The sequence below is a fragment of the Cricetulus griseus genome, chromosome 5 (assembly GCF_003668045.3).
Source record: "Cricetulus griseus strain 17A/GY chromosome 5, alternate assembly CriGri-PICRH-1.0, whole genome shotgun sequence".
NCBI lineage: Eukaryota > Metazoa > Chordata > Mammalia > Rodentia > Cricetidae > Cricetulus > Cricetulus griseus.
The window spans coordinates 58,995,069-59,022,498 of record NC_048598.1 but is presented as its reverse complement, the minus strand read 5'-3'; the positions used below and the strand labels follow the sequence as shown (position 1 = coordinate 59,022,498).

General features: G+C 39.4%; 1 protein-coding gene across 1 annotated transcript in view; it reads left to right on the top strand.

Moving 5' to 3' along the window:
* The window catches only part of Thsd7b (thrombospondin type 1 domain containing 7B), a 706,540-nt gene that overhangs the window by 451,680 nt on the left and 227,430 nt on the right, over positions 1-27,430 (top strand). The window contains exons 12-13 of the mRNA XM_027417733.2: positions 5,876-6,070; positions 10,588-10,854. Coding sequence (XP_027273534.2) covers positions 5,876-6,070; positions 10,588-10,854 — 462 coding nt within the window. The remainder of the gene's footprint in view (positions 1-5,875; positions 6,071-10,587; positions 10,855-27,430) is intronic.

Genomic DNA, 27,430 nt, shown 5'->3' with positions numbered 1-27,430 from the left:
ATTGAGAAATTTTCATCTGTGTTTATAAGGAAATCTGGTCTGTAATTCTCTTTCTTTGCTGTATCTTTATGTAGTTTAGGTGAAAGGGTAATTGTGGCCTAAGAAAAAAGAATTAGGTGATGTTCCTTCTGTTTTTGCAGAATAATTTTAGGTATATTAGTGTTCTTTCTTTGAAGGTCTGGAAGAATCTTGCACTGAATCCATATGGCCCTAAGAGTTTCTGGTTGGAATATTTTTATTTACTACTTCTATTTCACTTGGGGTTATAGGTCTGTTTAAATCATTTATTTCCTCTTGATTTAACTTTGGTACATCATATATACCAATAATTTTTGTTTTAGTTTTTCCAATTTGGTAGAATATAGATTTCAAAATATGTCCTTAAGATACTCTGAATTTCTCTGGTGTCTGTTACACTGTTTCCTTTTTCATTTTTAATTTATTCCATGTCTTTGGTTTAACTTGGATTACTTGAAAGCTTTGCAACTTTTGTTTATTTTCTCAAAGAAGCAACAATTTGTTTCATAATTGTTTTTATGGTTTTTTTTGTTTGTTTCTATTTTGTTGATTTAAGGCCCAGATTTGATTGTTCCTTACCATCTCCTCTTTTGAGGTATTACTTCTTATTTGTTTGCTAGAGATACCATGTATGTCATTTAGTTAAAATATGGAATTTCTTCAGATTTTTATGTAAGCTCATAACTACCTCCTCTACTATGTCCCTTAGATTTGAAATGTTGTGTTTTCACTCTTACTCAATTCCAAAACAATTTACATTTCCTTTATGATACCTGTCTTGCCTCAATTTTCATTCAGTATTGAGTTGTTCAGCTTCCACAAGTTTGTACATTTTCTGCCATTTTAACTTTTGTAGATATTCAATTTTTTACATCCATGGTGATCAAATAGAGTACAGGGTGTTGTTTAATTTTTTCCTAACTGTTGAGACTTGCTTTTTGAACTTGTAAGAGACCAGGGAAGACCAAAGAAGAGGATATTTTCCAAGGAAGGGAAATAGAACATAGTGCTACAAAAAGATACAAGGCAAACAAGGATAGGAGTATTGAGTGGGAAGAGAGATGGGTAAGCAGGATAAAGGAGAGAATTTGGAGAGATACAGCTAGCACTAAAGGCATTTTGAAAAACTATTTGGAGATCTATAACCATTGAATCTCCCTAATACATATTTTAGATATTATTAATATATATGTGAAAGAAACTTAAAGGAATTCACCATATAAGGGGAGACAATGCCGAGTCAAGACATCTTATGCTACCAAGTAAAACCTCCAATGTAAGGAATGGGTTACATCTTGCTAAGTCATTGGCCAAAAGGGTCTCATAGAAACCCCCACCCAAACATCATGAGCTATTTTCAAGGCTTTTGGTTATCTCTGTAAACTGGTTGTAAGGTCATATTGACAACAGAGCTTACTTGGGTCATTCAGCATGAAGAAATTGAGCTGTTGCCAACTAGAAGCTTCACCCTACTGATAAATGCCCGTGGTTATAGAAGGTACTCTGCATATCACTGGAAGAGAAAAGTAGGCATCAGTATTACACAGCTATAAACCCCATGAGCTAAAACAGTGACCAGCATCCAAGATATATTAGTGCAATAGTGGTACACATATTATTGGAGTAACCAAACATTTTCTGATTGGATTTGAGGTCCATTGTATGAGATGGGCCCCATATATGATACTTTAAAAGTGCCCAGGAACCTAAGACTAAACACATCATAGACCTAAGGGGAAAACTCAATACCATTAGCCTGCTAAAAGAACCAATTAAAATGGCTCCTGATGACATATTGTTATACCCATAGAGCAGTCAGCATTGCCAAGACCACGTCAAAGAAGTGTTTTCTTGCAGTAGATGGCAATTAGCAAAGAGATCCACAACTACACAATGTTCAGAGAATGAAAGACTTTGGAGAAATCAGGCCTAAATTATATATATATATATATATATATATATATATATATATATATATATATATTCTCTACCATGAAGGCTCAGAAATGCAGAAAAGGAGTCAGAAATATTGTAAAAGCCAACAGTAGTGATATACATATGTATACAAAGAGATTGTGACAGCATGTACAAGGTTTAAACCCAACAAAATCCCAGCACTAAGAATGGGAATTAGACACAAAATTCCACCCTTAACAAGAAGCTATTTGCAATTGATACAAATGCAATAAGAATATCAGTTTTCTTCAGTGGCATGTCCATGGCTATATAAACCACATTCTAGGACTGGTCCCATGCTTAGGAGTAGATGGTCAACACAAAAGTGACACCATGCTCTTGTTTTTGTTGTGTTTTTTTTTTATTTTTTTGGACTTTTTGATTAATTTGGGTGGGGTATTTTTGCATTATTGATATTAATTTATTGCCTTCTTTTGTTTGTTGTTTTGATTTTTATCTTTTGATTTTTTTCCTGTTTTTCTTTGAGGGGTGAGGTAGGGGAGAGAAGAAACAAGGAGTGGGTAGGGAGGTAGTGGGGAATCTAAGAGAAACTGGAGAGAAGATATGATCAAACTATGTAGTATGAAATGTTTTTTAAATAAAAGTTTTAAAAAGAAAAATATGAACAAACATTGGCAAGAATATGGGGAAAGGCTCTTTCTGTTATTTCTCACTGTCTCACTTTCTCTTCTGTCTCTGTCTCTGTCTCTGTCTCTGTCTCTTCTCTATCCCCTCTCTCTCTCTTCCTTTCCCTTACTTGCTTCTCTTTCCTCAATAAACTTCCTACATTAGTTCTGAAAAAAAAAGAATATGGGGAAAAAGTAAATACTCAGACACTGGTAATAATGATATAAACTAGCTATTCCCCTATGGAAATCAGTATGAAGGAGCCTCTGAAAACTCATGTAAAACTCATATAGTATTTGATTTTTAGTTTTCAGAGGTTCCTTCATGGCAACACTATTCACAATAGCTAAATTATAGAAATAGCCTAAGTGTCCACCAACACATATATCTACAATGCACCCCCTATAAATTATGGCTAACAAAAAATAAAATAAGAACAGAAAGATTTTAAAAGCCAGAGGACCAGGACACCCACTGCTAGATACTCTCTTCAACTCATGATAAGAAAGCTCCACTCTTGAAATGTCAGCAATATGACTTCCTAAAGAAAGCCAAATGATACCAGTTGACCAGTTAACATGACCATTTAAAGGGGGGGTTCAAAAGTTTCCACTCCTGAACCAAGAGCTACCGACAATTAACTGCTACTGAGAGAGGGAAAATCATTTTTTCCAGAAGTAAGATTTCCAAGTGGTTACCCAAAACACATGTACACAGGAGAAACACTAAATGGACTCAGTAGAGAGTGTGTATGTGTGTCTGTCTGTCTGTGTGTTATGTAACAATATTAAAGAGGAAAATGTCATGAGAGGGATAGGGAGAGATGTGCAATGAGTTGGAAAATAATGGGAGGGAGAGATGAAAATGATTTAAATATGATACTCATATGAAATTCTTTAAAAACAAAAATTTAAATGAAAGGAAGGTGTGGTATAGATGTACAAAGGAATTTTATTTTGTCATAAAGAATCAAATTATTCAATATACAGGAAAAACTGATCCAACTTCAGTTTATTATTTTAACCAAATTAAATCAAATTAAAAAAGACAAATACTATGTTTTTTCTATGATTGATGGGTCCTATATACCACACAATATATAATATCATGTACATAAACATGTATGGCATAAAATAGAAGAGTAATTATCTAAGCGAATGAGAACACTAACAAGGGTGATAAGAAGAGACAGGAGAAAGGAAGAAAGGGGGAAGAAAGGGAGGGAGGCATAGCAATATATGTATTTATGAAGATTGATAAGAAATATAATATACAAAATCAAAAGACAACAGAATTTTACAAGGCTGGAAGTTGGGGTCAGAGGGAAAGGAATTTTACACTACAGATGGGAATGTAGATAAATTCAGTCCTTATTTAAAAAACCATGTGGATGTTCCTACGTCACAACATTGTCCTCTAGGCTAGCAGTGCTCAACCTGACACAGGGGTTTATATGAGATATCCTGCATAGCAGATTTTATATTATGATTCATAATAGAGCAAAATAACAATTATGAAGCATGAAAATTTTTTTATGGCTTGGGGTCACCTCAACATGAGGAATTGTATTAACAGGTTGCAGCATTAGGAAGGTTGAGAACCACTGCTCTAAGCAATACTTTTAGGTGTGTAAAGGAAATGAAATCATCACCATATAAAGGTTTCAAAAATCAAATCAACTAACTGGGATGGCTACAGGTTCCCCTACAACTAACCAAATGGATACCATGTCCAATAGCCAAATGTGGGTAGTGGTGAAGGATGGGTTAAAATCATATGGAGGATTGTAGGGGAAGCTGTAGCCACCGAGTTAAAATAGATAGTTAGGATGTGACATAAGCAGATTGTTATATCTTCTTATATTTTACCTTTATGATTGTTAATTTTGGATACTTTACACTGTTAAGTTTTAATCCTCTTTTAGACTAAAAGGGGAATTATAGGGGAAGTGTAGCCACACTTACTTAGGGGCTGGCTACAGGTGTGCCTAACCACGCTAGTGAGGGCGTGGTCAGGGTGACATAGAGCGATACTGCATTTTCTCTTTCGGTTTCACTTTGGTTCTCCCTTCCACGCCGGCTGGCTAGGTTGCTCTGTAAGTAAGGCTTTTCCCTATTAAATACCCTTATATTTCCACTTGGCTACGTATTGGTAATTTCCCACTATAGAGGACTTAGAGAAAAAAATTGTCCCCAGATATGTTGCTAGAGATGCTGACAGTAGGATACCTACTAGCATGGAACCATGGAAACCACTTGTTCAAAAGCAGTCTGTTTGGAGACATTTTAGGTTGTAACAGTCTGGAGTTGTGTGTGTTATAGCAGGTAATGAGGAGAGAGGCCATGGAGGGCACTATACAGCTTACCATGCATAGCCCTCACTCAAGCACTTTACAAATATATTTTCTAGTCTAAATTTCCAGTAGTGCTGAGATTGACAAATGTTCATCTAAAGAGAGTAGCCAACTGTCATATACATCTTTCAGAGTCCATAATTAATCAAGTGAATCAAACTGTCAAATATTTTTAATCAAGTATTTTAGACATAAGTCTAAAGCATCAAATAAAATTCAAAGGAAATTTCAGAATTATTTTACCTCATAGTTGCTAGTAATGATATAGCTAGACACATTCCTAAAGAAAAAGGTTGTAGAAGAAATTTTGATAATTTACTTACAACTGATAGGATGTTTGTAGTGGGAATCATATTGTTAGATTATGAGTATTCTGGGGAAATGGTTTAAAAACTTAACTGATGAGTAAATATTAATAAAGAGAAAAAGCTTATTTAGAGTTAGCAGAAATTCCTCTTTAACTACTGACTGATGTAAATAGAACTACTTCCATACCATAATGGTCATCTCACTATCCAACCATAAGAAACCCAGCTTTGCAAATGTCCACCTGACTTTCTAACAATGGGGTTGTTCTTTTCTGCCTGTGCCTCAGTCTGTTTTATCAATGCGCTTTCCTACTTTTGTCTCATCTCTAGGGATCAAATGCTCCTAAGAACGAAGTATAATAAATTACTGGAAGTTATTTTGGTTCCTGTCAATTCAAGGTTTGGATTAATAATAAAACCAATTAAATCCTCAACTACCTCCAATGGCAACAATAAAAATTTAATTTCCAGGGAGCAGTAAGGTTAGCTATGCTGAACACCATATGCAATTATGTATTTTCAAACACTAGGGACTTCTACTACTTTGTCAAAGAAAAAAACACCTCACTGATTTGATCCAAGTGACAACAAAAGAACGTGTGTTCTTTCCTAGCTGTCTCGTGCATCTCTGATGATAACCAGTCTGCAGAAATGACAGAATGCCTCAAGCAGATGAATGGTATGCCTCCCCTGGTGCAAGAATGTACCATTCCCTGTCGAGAAGACTGCACTTTCACCCCTTGGTCTAAGTTTACACCCTGCTCCAAGAACTGTGAAGCAACCCAGATCAGGAGGCGGCAGCTTACAGGTAGGGTGTGCCTGCCATTACAGCTTCAGCCAAGACACACTGCTCCAAATACCTTATGTAGAACTTAAGTTCCAACAGAAATAAATGTGATCCTGTATCTCCTTCCTTCCCACTCCAGTCCATATCCTTAAGACTTGCAGCAATGTCTGATATCTAACAGAAAAAATACGAGGCAAATATTTGTGAGATGAATGGAAAATAGGACCAGTGAAGTCAATAAAGTTTTCTATATAGTTTTATAATCTTTATACTCATAAGGTAAATTTTATGCAACAAATTACTTTGCATATCCCATGAAAAGTTCCTGGTGTATTATCTTAGCAAAAGTTTGGCAAGCTTAAAAACAGTTGCTGCTTTTTCTTTTTTTCAGAAAGAAGGTGAAATAACTGACATTATTGTCTTTTGCCAATACCTGATAAGCAATTTGACCCTTTCAGACTTTAATGGTATAAGGTAAAAGTCAAATTACATATGCGGATTCTTTTGTGTCTTACTACATTCTGTCAGAATGTAATAAGATACTGTGTATCTCTGCAAAGGTTAATAGAAATGGAAGCAGATCCTAGTTTAGTTGGCTCACTAGTGCATTTTTTTGCTGACAATATAAAAATAACTGCTGCAAAATTTCCTGTTTGTGTAGATAAGGCCATGTGATTTCTCTTAAGTGTATGTATATTTGTGTTTGTAGGAAACAAAACTCAGGAATGTAGAGCCAAAAGAAAAATGCCAGAATAATTATTGAGATAATACAATTGGCACCAACATTGAAGGACTGAGCACAGAGGATCATTGGTTTACGGAGGCAGCTTAAAGGCTCTTGGTTTCAAAAGCCACTGTTCAAGGGCACTGTTTATCTGATCACATTAATAATTCAACTCTCTAAGACTGGTTCACTTGATAAACTAGGGCTTTTGCTGAATTTCTGCATACATGCTGGACCTCAAAATCTACATGCCAAGTGAAGGTAAAATACATAATCACAAAAGAAGTTGCAAGTGAAGGATGCAGTACTTACTGCATTATACAAAACAATGGTCTGCATGTAATTATATGTAACACTGCTTACATATAATGGTTCAGATAAAAACATCTGATAGAAAAGCAATCCAATAAATAGAGTAAACATGACAGACCAAATCTGAACTTACAGACTACTCCCTGGCTACTTTGCTGTCCTGTACACACACAGTGTGTCAGAAGTCATTACCCTAGAAACACTTCACATTTCCAAGGAGAAAGAGAATTCCTATGGTAAGAAAGGTTGTAGTTAGTAGCCAGAGTGATCCCTTGTCTTGGGGGTTTGCTGGTGATACTTAGCACCTATAAAGTAAGACTGACTGTTTTATGGCCAGCACTGTTTATGTGATATACTGTTAATAGTTGAATGAATTTGAATTTTAAGATGCGTTTTTATAGAAGTACATATTGAAGACTGTTTTAAGTTATCCTATGATTCAAAGTTAGCGATTACTTATACTAAAGTGATGCCCAGGATTTATTGTAATGTTTTATTAGCTGCTACTATTTTAGCTAGCTAATTGATTTTTGCACTCTGTCTGTCTAGGTGACAACCCAATTAATCAGTCTTATAAAATGCATTAGTCATGAAAAAACAAAGAACCGTTTAGAACAATATTGATGAACATAAAGCCAAAGACACATTAACAAACTGGTTTATTTTCCCCTCTTTCAAGTCTTATTACTGTGATATTAATTATTGTGTTTTGACTTTGTCCTGTGATACTTGGCAGCAATTTTAATGACTATTCTCTAATATGAATAGCAATAGAAACCTTATGACTTAGACCATATGACACAGATACATACCCTGTAGGCCCCAACACAAGGCACTCCAGTGAACATTGACCATCTAGAATATCACCTTTTTTGTTGCAGCTTTTACTAAGTGTTTTTAATTTACCATCTAGGTCTTCCTTGTTCATTTCTAAGCTAATCTTTACAGATTATAGACTAAGTGGTAAGTAAAGCAATGATTTATTCAATGATGGATATATTCAATTCATTATCCAGGTATGGGAATATACACGTTACTATATCACTCATACTTTGACATTAGGGGAAAGTTCCTTGCCTTTGTGCTGGGGATTGATTTGTTTAGTCTAGTTTGGTCTTAGTCTAAAGGTCAGTGCTGATTTTGATTAGAATGTAATCAAATGATGCACTGGTACTAATGTGTTTCTTATTGGGAGAGACCTTTCTGTGTTAACTCACTTCAGTCCTTCTTCAAAGAGGGCAGCCAGGTAGTTAAGAGGGGAATCACAATCATAGATAGCATCTGTTTGTGCAGGATGTTTGTTTTGCTGGTAACTTCTGATTGCTTTATACATGGACATTTTTTTCCTGGTCTTCCTTCTTGTCATCCCTTTTTCCTTCTGTTTTCCTCCATTGTAGGGAGAGAATTAAGCTGGAGTCTTAGAAGTGTGAGCAAACAGAGGGGTGCCTGTTAGAAAGAAAAAAAGATGGCTTAAGGGCTGCTGGATCATTATTCTAAATGTTGTCATTAGTCCTATGTAGGGATTGTCCCCAAATAATTCAGGTGTAATAATGTAATCTTCCCCTGGCATTGTTGGCAAACACAGGGGAGACTGTAGTGCAAAGGGTGAGACTGGTTTTACCACAGCAATTTCAAAAGCTATTTTAGGTACAGGTTTCTAGCCTGTGGCCCAGAGACTGGAGGGATAAATTTTGGTTGTAATTAATAATGTGGAGTTTAAGAATTATAAATAGTAATTTAAGTTCTATTAAATGAACCTAGAGATGAGAAGCTAGGAGGGTCCTGCTTGGAAGCTCATCAGCTACGTGGAATACCCAGAGAGAAAGTTCACTAGACAAGTAAAGCAGTGATGATGATCTGTGGCTGGAAGGTAAAGGGGTAAAGGACAAAAGAGCATATGATGAGGGAATTCAGGAAGAAAACCTCAAAGATAAGGTTACAACCAACACTGTGGGTGCTCATTGACAATCAAATTTGGAAGATAAATAATGGATTGCTTCCTGATGCATGTTTGTTTTATCATTTTGGTAAAAGTGATGCCAAGGCCCAGGGTAGGCTTGGAATCCAAGACTAAGTAGGCTGAAAACAAAGAATATGCCGAGATGGAGATGGAGTTCAGTAGCATTTCATGTGAGGAGTACAGCTCTAGCCAGGGCTGATAGAAAGAAGTGAGACTGTACGGTGATGAATGTCATGGTCAGAAAGCTCTCCCGGCAGTGGTGAGATCTTTGCTTTTCAGCCTGAGCTAAGTGTCCCTAATTGCAGCACCCTGAAAGGCCAATAGATGGTTCACATCATGGGAGAGCAATCCTAGGCCAAGGGGTGGTTCACACCAGGCAAGAGCAATTCAGATTCCAAAGGAATCCTTCCAAATTATTTGTAAGCATAAGTAACATGCTCATAAGTCAATCATCCACCAGGCAACATTTTTAGAATTGTGTATGAGTGAAACCATGTGACAGTGAGAAAACTGCCCGCACATCAGCTTAAATCAATTATTTATAAGATAGCTATAAAGCCCACAAATAGACCAGTAAAGCTGCCTATGGCTTGTACAACCAGCTATGACTCTAGCTAATGACTCACTAATGAGGGAAGCGGAGAAATGATTGTATTACATTCAGGAAAGTTTCTGCACTATAAAGGAAACATGTTGCCAGAGTAGTTGCATCAAGTCTCAGGCCAAGCTGGAATCAGGAAACACAATTATCAAGTAGTCACAAGTCTGGAAATGTTTCTCCATTGTCATTACTCAAAGGTGGGAACACAGCTAAAAGTCCAGCCAAAGTTAGGAGGTAAGGTGAAGTCACACCAGGATTCTCAAGTGCAAAGAATTTCTCAAGGAAGTCTCTGATTTTTCTCAAACCGTGAAATGTGTTCTGATTATTTATTTCAATGTATTGCTAATTTTAACAGTTATAAGTTGTCTGATTTCAGGAAACAATGTTAAGTTTCACTTTGTCTATACCATCTGAAGGAACCACCGCCTCCATTTTGAGTTTGTTATGTGGAGAATATAATTTTGCTCTTTGAAGAAATTAATTTTTAATTATTGGCAGGAAAAGGAAGGGACTTATTACTTATGCTTTCATAGGTTTCCCTGGAAATCATTAGTTTAAAGAAGACAAGGCTAACCAAAGTGTTGCTATTAATTAAGTAGAGTGACAACACCTGTATACTCCCATCTTGTCTAAGTCAGGTTTGCTGGGTTAGTATTGGGGTGGGAGAAAAATCTATAAAATAAATTAGCAAGAAATTTATAATTATTGAACTGGCATAGCAAGTGCAATGCTTTGTGCTATATTTAAAACAAAATCATTTTTTATTTTCACATTAATTTGAATTTAATGTGGAATTTATTTCCATGGCAAAAAAAAGTTAAAAAAAAGATCGAAACTTAAGTTTTAATGTTCAAGTGGTTGTTGTGCGTACAAAATTGCGAGTGGTTTTCAACAGAACATCAGATAACAAAATTAACACCACTGTTGTCTTGTTGCACCAGGGAAAAGCAGGAAGAGAGAGAAATGCCAGGATGCTGCCCTGTACCCGCTGGTGGAAATGGAGCCCTGTCCTTGTGATGCATTCATGTCCCATCCTTACGGAAACTGGTCAGCTTGCATTCTACCGGAAAGCAAAAGGGATCCTCAGCGAGGAGGATTGTGGGTGCAAGGAGCTGGCAAGGAGTGCGGAAAAGGCGTGCGCTTTAGAGCAATAGCATGCTCTGATAAAAATGGAAGACCCGTGGACCCCTCGTTCTGCAACAGCTCTGGTAAGCAGACGGATGAGGAGCAGCAGATGAGAAGTTTCACAGAGCCCAGGAGGTTTGCCCAAGGTCTGGGAATTATCGTAGATTCATTCTTCAGTAACGACTTTCATTCTCATTTGTCAGTAGCACACTGCCACCATGGAATCAAACCATGATATAATGCACACAAACCTCTCTCCACTCTTAACTCAACTAAACCATTTGTAGATGCTTGACACCCTTGACTCCCTCCACACCCCCAAACCCTGTCTTTCCTTAATTAACCGGGGCTTATTGGTCACTGGCTTCCTGTTAGCCAGCAAGGTTGTTCCTCTTCACCAAGAAAGCTCAAGCCCCAGAGAAGTGAATGCAGACTTTATATTCTTTTTTTACTAGAGCTTTCACCATATACATGGAGTGGGGCGGCGGGCGGGGGGGAATCACTTTTTGAATTTCTGCTGAGATAGCTAATAAAATATCAATGGGAATAAACTGACTTTCAGAGTTTCCAGTGTAAATATAAATATACACAAGTGACAAAAATAACAGAAATCAATGAGGCCATCTGGGTGAGCTTTGTTAGACATTATTTGGAAAGAAGATTGAATTTTGGAGCCTTGGAATGTCTGAGCCATGAGTGAACAGAAGGCTAAATTCAGCTGCAGTGTATATGGTGGGCAAGGCTGGGGTTGGTGGTCATGATGGAGTCTATGCCTTTCTGGCTTTAGTTTTCCCCCTCTGTTACCTTTTATTTACAAAAGCAAACAAGACATAGTTTCCAAAGAGGAGTGGAGAAAGTGGAAATTTGTGTTTGATTGATTGTGTAAGCAGATGGATAGAACTTAGCCTTAGCCATTGATATCTTGGTTTTAGAAAGGTTTTTCATTAATACCAGAAATGACAAATTAAATTTGGATCGAATGTGAGAGTAAACAAAATGGCAGGGTTTTTTTTCTCTCTCTCTCTTTTTATTATTATTAATTCAAGTTAGGGAACAGGCTTGTTTCACATGTAATTCCCCTCTCCCTCTCCTTCTCCCTCTCCCTCTCCCTCCCCATTCCTTCTCCCCCACCTCCAACCTACCCCCCACCCCATCCACCCACCACTCCCCAGGCAGGGTAGGGCCCCCAACCGGGGCTCCACCAAGTCCACCAAATCTTCCTGTACTGGGCCTGGGTCCCTCCCCGTGTGTTCAGAGACAGAGTGCATCCCTTCAAGTGGGATGGGCTCTCGAAGTCCCCCACATATACCAGGGCAAAAAGCCAGTCCACCTCCGGAGGCTCCCAGGAGTGCAGGGGCCTCCCCGATGGCATCCATGATCAGGGGGCTGGATTAGTCCCGTACTGGCCTCCCAAAGAGCGTCTGGGGTCGATATGCTTTCCCTTTTTCAGGCCAACTGTTTATGTGGGTTTCTCCAACCTGGTACAGACCCCTTCGTTCTTCATTCCTCCCTCTCTTCAACTAGGTTCCAGAATTCAGCCTAGTGTATTTCTGTGTATGTCTGTCTCTGCTTCCATCAGCCACTGGATGAGGACTCTAGGATAGCATAGAGAGTAGTCATCACTCTCATTCTAGGGGAGGGGCTGCTAGGCCATCCTCTCCTCCACTGTCCGGACTGTCAGATCGTGTCATCCTTATAGGACTCTGGAGATCTTTCTAGTTCCAGATCTCTTCTCGGACCTATAGTGGCTCCCTCTGATATGGTATCTCTCATCCTGCTCTCTCTCCTCTATTCTTCCCCCAACTCAATATATCTGCTCCTCCATTTCTTCTCCTCTCCTCTTCTTCTTGTACTCTTACTGTGGCAGCACCCACTCCCCTACCCTCATGCTCTCAATTAGCTCGGGAGTTTATGCCACTTCCCATTCCTGGGGTCCATTTATCCCTTAGAGTCATTCATGATTTCTAGTTTCTTTGGGGAAGAGGATTATAGGCTGGTAAACCTTTGCTCTATGTCTAAAAATCATATATGAGTGAGTACATACCATGTTTGTCTTTTTGTGATTGAGTTACCTCACTCAGGATGGTTTCTTCTAGTTCCATCCATTTACCTGCGAATTTCAAGATTCCATTGCATTTTTCTGCTGAGTAGTACTCCATTGTATAAATGTGCCACATTTTCTCTTTCCATTCTTCAGTTGAGGAGCATCTAGGTTGCTTCCAGGTTCTGGCTATTACAAACAATGCTGCTATGAACATGGTTGAACATATGTCCTTGTTGTATGGACATGCAGTATTTGGGTATATACCCAAGAGAGGAATGGCTGGATCTTGAGGTAGATTGATTCCCATTTTTCTGAGCAACCGCAAAATGGCAGGGTTTTTTTGTTTTTTGTTTTTTGTTTTTTGTTTTTTGTTTTATAGACAAAGTTCTAGTTCATCTTTAGGTAAGACACACCCATACCATTGTTTAAATCAACTCAAAATCAGTGATACTTTGAGTTACTGCCACTGTCACCACCACCTTGCTCCTTGGTTAATCTGCAGACCTGTATGAAGTGATCTGACTTTTAGAAATATTAAACACCAGAAATGAACACATTTATTTTAAGGAAGTCAGAGTTGGCAGCATTCAGCTTTTATGGGCATACTTGTTTTATATACTCATTATATAAAAGCATATGTATTGAATGTTTGCTATATACCCCCTCTTCTCCTTTCTAAATGCTAAGTAGGTTGAACTCTGCTAGGCTCCAGAGATTTAGGATCACCTGGCTATAGAACTAATCTTCTCCTATAATTTGTGTTTACTAGTGCAAGGTTATAGAGGGACCAGGGAAGAATTTTTACAGTAAGAGATTGACATTTAAAGATGCACAAAGACATTTAAGTCCTGATTAGCTCTGAGGATGCTGACTAGAAAATACTTGGCTAGACCTCAGGGGAGTCCCCACTGGAGTGCTATGAATCTGGGATGAGACCGATGAGAGAGGGCTGGAAAGTAACAGTACATAACAAGACCATTTCTCTCAGTAAGATCTCAAGCAGGAGGTGTGTTCTGGAAAATAAAAGTACAAAAGAAACACTTGTAGTTTGAATGCCCAGTGAGGGAGGAGTTATACAAAGAGAGGTTGAAGTCAGGAGAGTCTTGTGAAATCAGGCCAGGAACTCAGATCTCATTCAACTGCTGAAATAAGCTGGGGAGGGGGAGGGGAGGGGGAGAGGGAAGGCAACTGATGCCATTCATGTTTCAAAAGGACTGCTTCTAGCTACTGTCTGCAGAAAGACTTAAAAGGGGAAATGGCATCCCTGCAATCTATGTCCATTAGCCAAGCTAAGGCATGCTGGGAGGATAGAAGAGGATGATGGCAATAAAAATACCTAAAGAACTATCTTTAAAGTGAAGACCATAGAGCAAGTTGAAAAGATTCTTTGCCCACAAAGACATTCATCTTCTTCAGATGTTGTTATGTTAGTTAGCTCTTCTGTCATGATGACAAGATACCGGAGAAAACAACTCTAAAAGCAGGAGAGCTTCCGTGAAGTTCATGGTCTCAGAGTTTTCAGTGCAGGGGCAGCCATCATCATTGCTCCTGGACATGTTGTAAGGAAGCAACATAACTCTAGGGTGTGGTAGAGGAAAGCAGCTCACCTCTCAGTTTCCAGGAAACAGAGACGGGGGGGAGGAAAAAGGCATAGCTTTCAAAGGTGTGGCCCTAACACCATTTTTCCAAGTCAAAACCTTAATATGTGCTCACCAACAGATTAGCCCACTGAGGGGGCTAGTGCCCTCATGATCCATTTACCTCTCAGGGACACCCCCCTCCTCACATGCACCTTTCTGCAGAACAGTTTACAATCTCACTGTAACATTTCACCCCTGCACTAATGTCTCTCTCATCTTGGCACTGTGATAAACTATGTGAATGTGGCTAAAGCAATTTTGCAGTAGAAGAATTTACCTTGGCTCTTGACTTGAGGGTAAAGTCCATCCGAACAGGGAGGCATGGTGACAGGAGCTGCTCATGAATGGTGTGGCAGGAATCCGAGTCTGCCTTCACACATCTTAGGGGATTGCCAATGCCCAGCTGGCTTTCTCATTTCCCCTGTGTTCATTCAGTCTAGGAATTCAGTCTAGGAGTTGATGCCATATACAATCAAAGTAGGACTTCCCCACACAGTTATTCCTTGGACATACTCAAGGTGACCCTTAGGTTTATTAACCCCGTCAAATTGACAGTCAAAATTAGCCATCCCAATACACCCCCCCCAACTCATATTGCTGTCATCATACAAAATGTACTCAGTCCATCTCCAAGAATCCTTACATTCTTCTCACTTCAAGCATTGCACAAAAATTCCAAGTTCAAAGTTCCTTGTGAGACTCCAAGTAAACTCTTAATTGTGAGCCCTGCAAATGAAATGGAGTACATATTTCTAGCATACAAAATCAGACACAGTACACACTCCTATCATAAAAAGAGGGGATAGAAAAAAAGGAATTAGTAGACCAAAGCAAAACCAACACCTAGCAGAACAAATATCCCAAACCTGTCTGTCATCTTGAGCTCACAGTGGGGTAGTATGGGCTCCAAAGGATTTGAGAAGCACTGCCTGGTGACCATGCTGGTTGTCATTCCCATGTCCTCTCTCTGAGGCTGGTCCTGCTTGCTTTTAATAGCTTTGCCTGCAGACACTTTCTTTCCAAGGTCTTCATTGCCACCTCAGTTTCTCTCTCAGCTCCATCCATTATTCTTTTAGGATCATCCTACAAAAATTTCAACTCTTTGGCATATGCTCTAGCTTCCTAAAGTGTAGTTGATATAAAAGAAGGCATTCCCAGGGCCCTGCCACCTGGCTGGTATCGATGTGATTGTAACACCTTTCTCGAGATAAGAAGGTGGATTTTGGTACTTCCCTGGGGAGAATCTCAAATGAAACCCATGTGTAACTTCCTTCAACCTAATTGTAATAGAAAGGTATATGTTTATGTGGAGTAAGAAGATAAACAACTTGCAAACAGGTGGTTTTCAATTAATTAATCAATAGAGGCTTCTTGGTTTTCTTCAGTGCAAAACAAATAGAAATCCTATGAAAAGTAACTCATTACGCACGATGCTTTAAGAAGTAAATTAAGGACTGAGGATACGCTCCTTGGGTAAGGATCCTTGTTTTGCAAGCCTGGGGACCTAGTTTGAAACTCCAGCATCCAGAACCCAAATAAAGCTAAAGGCTGGGAATGGCATTGCTACCTGTGCCTAATAACCTCGGCATTTGGGGGTGGAGATAAAAAGGGTCCAAGAGTGCTCTGGACACCCAGCCTCAACAAATCAGCAAGTTTCAGCTTCAGTACAAAACTTGTTCCCAGGGAAAGAACATAGAGACCTCCAGTGTAGGCTCATGCACCCATACATGCATATGCATCTCCACACCACACCACACCCTCTCACATGCATACACACACCAAAATAAAATACAATAAAATTTAAAAAGATGGAGTGGGGACCAGTCAAGATGTGCAATGTCCACTTCCATTAGGCATTGTCCTGGAGGGTCTAACTCAGGCAATGTGGCAAACTGAAAAAGAAATGAAATCATGTTTTAAAGTGCTTCAATTTAAAAGGAAGATGCAAAACCATCACTCTTGCAAATAGCATGTGCCTTCGAAGATCAACCCCTCAAGGAACCCTCTTTTCTCTAACCCTCTATAGTTAATAAATGAATCCAGCAAGTTTTCAGGGTGTAAGATCATATTTCAGAAGCAGCTAAAATTATTCTAACAAGGAATAATCAGAAAATGAAAGTAAAAGGAAGTTTTTTGTTAATAGCATCAGAGTCTGGGTCCATGCTTGGCCGTGGGCCATGTCTGGGTTTGATGTCATACTGCAGCCTGGGTCTGTGTTAATGTCTGTGGCCCATGTTACCACCATAGGCCATGTAGATGTATGTGGTCTGCTCTGCAACATGAGGCCATGGTGATATCTATGGTCTGTGCTACCTCTGAGGGCCTTCCCTGGGTCCTTGCTTCCACTGCAACCAAACCATTGAGTACAGGCCACTGAGAATTTGAGCATCGTCATATACATACATATACATACATATCACAAATTAGACTTATTTTTTGGGGGGTGGGGAGGTGACAAGGGTCAGGGGTTGGCAATGGAAGGACTGTAGAACTGGCTGTGGTCAGGGTACATGATAGGAAATTCCCAAAGAATCAATAAAAATATTATGTTGAATAAAATAATAACATTAGGAAAATCCAATGTGTATAATAAATTTTAACAAGGAAATGCAGAAATATGCATTCTTAATGCAATAAAGCACTGTCTACATAAATCAGGCACCTAAATAAATGGAAAGTCACCATGGTAATGGATGTGAATTTTTTTTAATTATTAGTTCAAATTAGGAAGAAGCTTGTTTCACATGTCAATCCCTTCTCCCATTCCCTCCCCTCCCCGTCCCCTCTCACCCCCAGCCTACCCCCCAACCCCATCCACCCTCCACTCCCCAGGCAGGGTAGGGCCCTCCACAGGGCCTCCCCAAAGTCCACCACATCATCCTGGGCCAGCCTAGACCCTCCCCCATGTGTCCAGGCCAAGAGTGCATCCCTTCAAGTGGGATGGGCTCTCAAAGTCCCTTCTTACACCAGGGAAAAATACTGATCCACTACCAGGGTTTCCCTAGAGTGCAGAGGCCTCCTAATTGACATCCATGTTCAGGGGTCTGGATCAGTCCTGTACTGGCCTCCCAGACAGCAGTCTGGGGTCCATGTACTCCCCCTTGTTCAGGAGCTGTTTCTGTGGGTTTCACCAGCCTGGTACAGACCCCTTTGATCTTCATTCCTCCCTCTCTGCAATTAAGTTCCAGACTTCAGTTTAGTGTACATCTGTGGATGTCTGCCTCTGCTTCCATCAGCCACTGGATGAGGTCTCTAGGATGGCATAAAAAGTAGTCATCAGTCTCATTATAGGGGAAGGGCATTTAGGTTGTCCTCTCCACCACTGCCTAGATTGTCAGTTTGTTTCATCTTTGTAGGTCTCTGGAAATCTCCCTAGGGCCAGATCTCTCCTCAGACCTATAATGGATCCCTCTAATATGGTGTCTCTCATCCTGCTCTCCTCTATTCTTCCCCCAACTCAGTATTTCTGCTCCTCCATTTCCTCCTCTCCACTCCTCTTCTCCTCCTCTCATTCTGGTAGCTCCCTCTCCCCTACCCTCATGCTCCAAATTAGATGAGGAGTTCCTTCCCCTTCCCATTCCTGGGGTCCATGCATTTTTCCCTTAGAGTCCTTCTTGTTTCCTAGTTTCTTTGGTGAAGAGAATTGTAGGCTGGTAATCCTTTGCTCTATATCTAAAATTCAGATATGAGTGAGTACATACCATGTTTGTCTTTTTGTGACTGGGTTACCTCACTCAGGATGGTTTCTTCTAGTTCCATCCATTTACCTGCAAATTTCAAATTTCCATTGCTTTTTTCTGCTGAGTAGTAGTCCATTGTATAATTGTACCACATTTTCTCTATCCATTCTTCAATTGAGGGGCATCTAGGTTGCTTCCAGGTTCTGGCTATTACAAACAATGCTGCTTTGAACATGGTTGAACATATGTCTGTTTAGATCAAAGTCTCTTTATTCAAGAAGACACCAAGGCAAAACACAGGCCAGAGCTAGGTTATAGAACCCAGCAAGCGCGGCCAGAACAAAAAGGGGCCTGGGTCCCCATGTGCAGCCCCTTAAGAAGCTCCCTTACTTCACCCCGGCTTTCCTTCACCACGCCCTTATGGGGGAGTCCCGGGTCCACCTGGTAACTGTCCCAGGACTATTGGGCGGGGCTAGGGTGTCTCCCTACAATTCCCCTTTTAGTCTAAAAGAGGATTAAAACTTAAATATCCAAAACTAACAATCATAAGGGTGAAATACAAGAAGATACAATAATCTGCTATGGTACATCCTATGTCTATTCTAGCTAGGTCTTAAAGTCATGTGGAAAAAGTGTCTAACTTGAACACCTTCTTCCAATCCCAACTCTAAACAATAAGGTTATTCTTAACTAGACTTACACTACCCTAACACACAATAATGGGGAATGGGGGCATAGCATCTTCTAGGTTACTTCCTGCTGAAATGGGACGATGATAGTCATGTGGGGGCCCCGTGGAAAAAAAATGCCAGTACAGGGAAAGTCTCTAATGAGTTATGTCTAGTCCATGTTAGAAGATTTGTTTGATTGAAGATCTATGTTGAAATCCTCAACTTGATTGAAGTCATTACTCGAGGTTCTGGTTGGAGTGTCAATCGAAACAGAGTGAGTTGAATCCAGTGCAGTTGGGGAGGTGTAGTCCAATTCTTTTTCCGGAGCATGCAGGGATTGCTGTCAGGCTGGTTCTTGTTGGCTGTATGGGACTCAAACATAAGTGTCATCAGAGAAATGTTCGCTTGTTCATGTATGTGTACCGGGAAAGGCAAACCTTGACGAACAATGATTATGAGAGGGTGTGAAAGAAAAAGCCAAGAAAAGACAAAGATAGTCCTCTTATTCTTCATTTATTCTGTATTACAGCAATTGGCTTCTTGATATAACACAGAAACTTTTAAATGTTGTTAAATAACATGCTTGGATTTTAGAGTAGGAAAGCCAAATCCAACTCTAAATCCAGCCTCGATTTAGTTGAATAGGGACTAGGAAATGAATAGACATAGAGTTATTCGAGAGACAGCTGTAAATTTTACCGTATGGCACGTTCCTTTTGTTCGATGGTTATAGCTACGTTCTTTCCTTAAGTATCCATACATGTAGTGTCCTTTGACTTCTAGAGGAGGGTTCCTCAGAAAATACCTGTCAGTCATCCTTGTCGAGGTGGTTGTCTTCCTCAACTCGAATCTTGATCAATTTTGATGGTATCCAAAGATTTTCTTCTCCTGTGGAGACAAATGCAAAACCCCTACCCCAACGTAACACATGTCCAGGCTTCCATACCGAGGTCAGCACATCTTTGAAATACACTGGTTTTTTCAGTTCAGCAGTTTTTTCCGTAGTCCAGTGTCTTTCCGCAGCTGTCTGTCCACTGTCATTGGCATTAAGAAAGTTTAACGTTAATAAAGCATTATGTAATCTATGTTTGGGGGGTTTTGACTTACCAGCTTATCTATGGAGCATCTCCTTAAGTGTTCTGTTAGACCTTTTAACGACTGTTTGTCCTGTAGGGTTGTGTGGTATACCTGTGACATGCTTAATGTTATAATATTTGAAGAACTGTTCCATTTTTGTGGAGACATATGCTGGAGCATTGTCAGTTTTTATCTGCGCCGGTATGCCCATAACTGCCATCATCTCCAGTAGGTGTGTAATAACGGAATCAGCTTTTTCAGAGTTGAGAGCAGTAACCCATTGGAACCCTGAGAATGTGTCAATGGTATGATGCACATATTTCAAATTTCCAAATCCTGTAAAGTGAAAGACATCCATTTGCCATATCTCATTCCTCCGAAGGCCTTTATGATTACATCCTGCTGGCAGTGGAGTTTGGTTATAAAAGGAACAAGTAGGACAGTTTCTCACTATCTCATTGGCTTGTTGCCAAGTGATGAAGAAGCCCTTCTTTAAACCCTTGCTATTTACATGATGCTTTTTATGAAATTTTGTGGCTTCTAGCACAGTACCAATCAATAAACGATCGATCTCATCATTGCCTTGTGCCAGTGGGCCTGGCAGGCCCGTATGGGATCTGATATGTGTAATGTACAGTGGGTTATTTCTGTTTCTGATTGTTTCCTGTAACTGCAAGAACAACGAGGTTAGTTCAGTATTATCAGGGACGAATTCTGCAGTCTCTATGTGCAAGACGACTCTCTCTGCATATTGGGAATCAGTAACTATATTAAGAGGTTCCATATAATCCATAAGCACCATAAGAATTGCATATAATTCTGCTTTCTGTACAGATGTATATGGACTTTGAACTACTTTACTTACCTCACCTGCTTTATAACCAGCCTTACCTGTTTTGTTAGCATCGGTGTAGAAGGTAAGAACTCCAGAAATGGGAGTTTGTCTTACTATGTGTGGAAGAATCCAAACTGTCTTTTTTATGAAATTAATTCTGTCGGTTTTGGGATAGTTGTTACTAATTGTTCCCAAAAAGTCGGTGAGAGCTATTTGCCAATATTCATTATCCTTCCATAAGGAGGAAATTTCATCATTAGTTAAGGGTACTATAAACTCTGCTGGGTCTTTCCCAGTCAACTGACGAAGTCTTAATTTGCCCTTTAAAATCAAATCAGAAATCTTTTCTATATACGTCTTTAACTTTTTGTTCTGCTTATGTGGCAGGAATATCCATTCCAATATAGTGTCTTCCCTCTGCATCAGAATCCCAGAAGGGTATTCTCTGGATGGCAAGATGACCAGAATGCAGTCTAGATCAAGGTTTATCCGATCTACATGCGCATCCAATATTCTGTTTTCTACCCATTGTAGCTCTTTTTCTGCCTCAGCAGATGATATTCTTGGACTGTTTAAGTCCTTATCACCTTTTAGTGTCATTTTTAAATGCTTTAAGTCATGTCCTTCCACACCAATAATCATCTGTAATTGAGAGATTTCTCCCAGTAGCTTCTGAAGACTTAAGAGTTTGATAACAGTCCCTTCTAATTTGTACCTTTTGAGGTCTGATTCTTTGTAAGTCTATCTTATATCCTAAATAGTTAATAGAATCTCCTCTTTGTATCTTCCCCGGGGCAATTTGTAAACCCCATCTAGGCAGAACCTCCTTCACCATTTTAAACATACGCTACAAAGTTTCCTCACTAGAATCTGCTAAAAGAATATCATCCATATAATGATAAACAAGAGATTGTGGAAATTTTTTACGAATTATTTCCAAAGGTTGTTGTACAAATTGTTGACACAAGGTAGGGCTATTTAGCATCCCCTGAGGTAAAACCTTCCATTGGTATCTCCGAACTAGGCTGGTCACAAATACAGGAGAATTCTAAGGGCTGGTAGATTGCTCTATGTGACCAGCCTCTAGCTGTTCCTGTACTAACCTTTTTAGAGCCTCAAGCTTTTCAGAGGTCAAAGGCCATTGCCCTATCCAGACTGGTTCATCTGTAAGCCATTTTAATGGCAGGGCCTTTGGTTCCTCTGAAGGCCTGTCATTTGTATTTAGTGTCTGTACAGCCTGAATAGTTGGTAACCATTTTCCATGGCATCTTACCCGATCTTTTCTACTATCCAGCGATTGTCTAGAATTCATATCTGACATTGGAGGGATGTTAATTTGAGTATTCCATTGCTGTAATAAGTCATGATCCCATAAATTTATAGCAATATCTGCTACGTAAGGTTTCAGTATTCCTTTTTGTCCTTCCGGTCCAATACAAACCATCGAGTTAACACTCCGTCGAACTATAGATAGAGTTCCATTTCCTAAAAAGTGTACATTGGCCTCTTTAAGTGGCCATTTTTTAGGCCAACATTTCTGAGTGATAATAGTCACATCAGCTCCAGTGTCCATTAAGCCAGAAATAACTTTATTGTTAATTTTAATTTTTAACTGAGACCTTTTATCATTAATAGAAGCTTGCCAAAATATGCGTTTGTCATTTTCACCAGTCACATGTGATTCTTCATCACTATTTAAACTACCCTCTAGAGCAGTATCATTTTCTACCATAGGCAAGGAATTATCTATTCGTCCTGCAAGAGATTGTCTTCCACTGTTACTGGGAATGGCTTGGACATCAAAGTGTTTGTAGCCTCGTATAAAGAGTTTGGCAATGTCCCTTCTGCTTCTATTGTGTGGAAGAACTTGTGAAGTACTGATATTAGGTCTTGTTTGAATTTCTGGTAGAATTCTGCAGTGAATCCATTTGGCCCTAGGCTTTTTTTTTGTTGGAAGGCTTTTGATGACTGCTTCTATTTCATTAGGAGTTATAGGTCGATTTAAACTGCTTACCTGTTCTTGGTATAATTTTGGTAAGTGATATTTATCCAGGAAACTGTCCATTTCCTTTATATTTTCGAATTTTGTGGAGTACAGGTTTTCAAAGTATGACCTGATGATTCTCTGGATTTCTTCAGTGTCCGTTGTAGGGAGTAACCCTAGCCCCGCCCAATAGTCCTGGGGCAGGTACCAGGTGGACCTGGGGACTCGCCCATAAGGGCGGGGTGAAGGAAAGCCGGCATGACGTAAAGGGGGCTTCTTAAAGGACTGCACGTGGGGACCGGGCTCTCTCTCTTTGTTCTGGCCGCGCTGGCTGGGTTCTTAACCTAGCTCTGGCCTGTGTTTCACCCGGCTGTGCTTGGAAATAAAGAGACCTTAATCCAATAGTCCGTTGTTATATCCCCCTTTTCGTTTCTGATTTTGTTAATTAGCATGCTGTCTCTCTGCCTTTTTTGGTTAGTTTGGATAGAGGTTTGTCTATCTTGTTGTTCTTCTCAAAGAACCAACTCTTTGTTTCATTAATTCTTTGTAATGACTTCCTAGTTTCTACTTTATGATTTCAGCCCTCAGTTTGATTATTTCCTGGCATCTACTCCTCCATGGTGAGTTTCCTTCTTTTTACTCTAAAGCTTTTAGTTTTTCTGTTAATTCTCTCATGTGACATTTTCCAGTTTCTTCATGTGAGCACTTAGTGAACTTTCCTCTTAGCACTGCTTTCAGAGAGTCCCATAATTGTGGGCATGTAGAGTCTACATTCTCATTAAATTCTAGGAAGTCTTTAATTTCTTTTTTTATTTCATCCTCAACCCAGGAATGGTGTAATTGGGTGTTATTCAATTTCCACGAGTTTGTAGGTTTTCTGCAATTTGTATTACTGTTGAATTGTAGCTTTAAAGCATGGTGATCTGATAAGATACAGGGGGTTATTTCAATTCTTTTGTAACTATGGAGGTTTGCTTTGTTGCCAAATATGTGGTCAATTTTAGAGAAGGTTCCATGTGGCACTGAGAAGAAGGTATATTCTTTTGTGTTTGGATGGAATGTTCTATAGATATCTGTTAAACCCAGTTTCGATATAACTTCTGTTAGATACTTTGTTTCCTTGTTAATTTTCTCTCTGGTAGTCCTGTCTGGTGGTGAAAGCAGGGTGTTAAAATCTCCTACTATAAGTGTGTGTGGTTTTATGTGTGGTTTGAGCTTTAGTAATGTTTCTTTTACAAATGTGGGTGCCTTCGTATTTGGGGCATAGATGTTCAGGATTGAGACTTCATCTTGATAGACTTTTCCTATGATGAGTATGAAATGCCCTTCTTCATCTCTTTTGATTGATTTTAGTGAATTCTAATTTGTTAGATATTCGGATTGCTACATCCGCTTGTTTCTTGGGCCAATTTGATTGGAAAATCTTTTCCCAACCCTTTACTCTGAGGTAACACCTGTCTTTGAATTGAGGTGTGTTTCTTCTAAACAGCAGAAGGATGGATTCTGTCTTTGTATCCATTCTGTTAGCCTGTGTCTTTTAATGGGCAAGTTAAGACCTTGGCATTGAGGAATATTAATGTCCATTGGTTGTTGGTTCTTGTTTGTTTTGGATTTATTGTTGGTGGTGTTATTGTGTGTGTATCCTGTTTCTTTTCGTGTTTGGTAAAATTGGATTATCTATTGCCTGTTATGATAAACCTTTCTGCCAAAAGCCGCCTGAGCCCCACTGCCACGTGTGAGCTTTACACAGCCGCCTGCCCGAGTTAGGCCCAAATGAATACACAGAGAGACTTGTATTAGTTACAATGCTGCTTGGCCAATGACTAGGATTCTCATCTGTTAGCTCAGTCTCAATTATCATACATCTATATATTTTATAAGACTTATCTTATCGGACGCCTTATTGGCGTCCCTCCTAGCTGGTGAATCACATCGTGCTGCTGGAGCAGGAGCCGAGGGGAAAAGAGAGCAACACTTCCTTTTTCTTCTTCTTAAATATGAGTCTCCTTGCTATGTTACTTCCTGTCTGGAACACCACTTCTCTACTACATTTCCCAGAATCCTCTTTGACTCCTAGTCAAGCCTAACCTGTTGTCTCATTGGCCAAGCAAGTACTTTATTTATAAACATACACAGAAGTATTTCCCCCATCAATTGCCTATGTTTTTGTGAGTGTATTTATCTTCATTGGGTTGGAGTTTTCCTTCCAGAACTTTCTGTAGTGCTGGATTTGTGGATATATATTGTTTAAGTCTGGTTTTGTCATAAAATATCTTGTTTTCTCCATTTATAGTGATTGAAAGTTTTGCTGGGTACAATAGTCTGGGTTGGCATCCATGCTCCCTTAGTGTTTGTAGGATATCTATCCAGGACCTTCTGGATTTCAATGTTTCCATTGAAAATTCAGGTGTGATTCTGATAGGTCTGCCTTTATATGTTACTTGGTCTTTTTCCTTTGCTGCTCTTAATATTTTCTCTTTATTCTGTAGGTTTGGTGTTTTGATTATTATGTGTCGAGGGGACTTCTTTTTGTGGTCCAGTCTGTTTGGTGTTCTGTAAGCTTCTTGTACTTTCATAGGCATATCCTTCTATCGGTTGGGGAAGTTTTCTATGATTTTGTTGAATATGTTTTCTGTTCCTTTGAGCTGTATTTCTTCACCTTCTTCTATACCTATTATTCTTAGGTTCAGCCTTTTCACCATGCCCCATATTTCTCGGATATTTTGTGTTAGGGATTTGTTGGACTTGGGATTTTCTTTGGTCAATGTCTGTATATCCTCTAGCGAGTCTTCAAAAACTGAGATTATCTCTTCCATCTCTTGAATTCTATTGGTTATACTCACATCTTTAGTTCCTGATCATTTATCCAGCCTTTCTATTTTCAGCATCCCCTTGTTTTGTGTTTTCTTTATTGTGTATATTTCAGATTTCATGCCTTGAACTGTTTAAGTGCTTCCTTCACTTGTTTGATTATTTTTTTTCTTAGCTTTCTTTAGATTCTTTAAGAGATTTGTTTACTTCTTGAATTTTTTTGGTTTGTCTTTTCCTCCATTTCATGTAATTTTTTTTTGCTTGTTTTTTTCTTCTATTTCTTTAAGGGATTTTCTTGTTTCATCTTTACAGGTCTCTATCATCTTCCTAATATAATTTTTGATGTCCATCTCTTCTTCATCCTCTGTGTTGGGCTTTTCAGATCTTGTTGGTGTAGAGTCCCTAGATTCTGGTGGTGTCATATTGGTTTTTCTGTTGTTGAGTGTGTTCTTACTCTGTCTTCTTCCCATCCCTTTTTCCAATGCGTGCAGATGGGGTCTCTCCCTCTCTCAGCACTCATCATCTGGCTGCAGCCATATGGCAGAGGGCGGTGGGTAGACAAGGGTGGGGTGTGTCTGGACTCGGTGGGCCTTCCAGATCTGGGCAGGTCCACTCTTGCCCGGGTGGGCTCAGCCAGAATTGAGCAGGTGTTGATGCATGAGGTTGGGGGGCCAGAGCAGTGCCCATACTCACCTGAGGCTCGGGTGCCCACCACAGGACAGAGGGCAGAGTCGAATGTGAATCTTAAAATGGTTAAAATTCAAGTATTTGCCAGTTTACCTACAGATTCAGTGTAAGCCTACCCAAAGTTTAATTTGCTATTTTGAATAAATTTTGAAATGACCCTAAAATAGTATATAATTATAGTAAACCAAGAACAGTTGGGCAATCTGGAAAGAGAAGAGTATAGTTCCCAATTTCAAAATTTCTCACAAAGGAACATTTGTTAATACAGGGTGGTGTTGTCATCATGGGAACATATCAGAATGAAGTAGAGCTGGGAATGAAGCAAATGCTGTCATTATGAGCAATTGATGTCTAGCAAGTAATCCAGGTCAATTCCACATGGAAGGAGTACTCTGTTCCAAGAGTGATACTGGAAAAAGTAGACATACAAAGGGATCAAGCTTGAAACCAACTTCATCCCAAAGCAAAACTGGATGCAAAGTGGATGTAGGGCTAAATGACCAAAACTTTAGAACTATTAGGAGATAATAATCTTCTGGATTGATATCAGGCAGCATCTTCTTGGATGTTACACCAAAAATGATAGCAACAAAGGAAAATAGAAGGTTGATTTTACGAAAAGGAAATGCTTTTGTGTTGTAACAAATCATCAAGAATTCGTGCAATCAATGTTATCTTGATGTCAAGTTGAAAATGACTCTATAATAAATAACACACACACACACACACACACACACACACACACACACACACACACACCTCCAAACCTCTGAAGAACATAGACTCAATAGTCTTCAATATGATACTAGCAGAATCATTTAGTTACATGACTGTGTGGCACTTCATGAAATGCATGATGATTTGACATGTAAATGTGATAGGTCACATTGAAGATCAAAGGCAAAAAGCATAGGGCTATCTCAGTAAATGGATAAACAGTCCTTAGAAACCTTCAGCATCTTGTTTGATTAAAAATTCCACATAGACATGAGCATTGCAAGCACTTAGATGTGAGCCCATAGCTAGTACTTGACTCAGTGGTGAGAAGTCTAAATATTTTGTCTAATTTTGGGGATAAGGCAAGGTTACATTTTCCTGCTAGGTGTTTTTGGGACAATTAGGGAAGAAAGGGAAATAAAAGGCATCTAAATAAGAAGAGAAGGGGGAATAAAATTGGCTCAGTTATTCAGAGAATGTAATTTTGTGGAGGAGCTAATGAAGATTCCAACA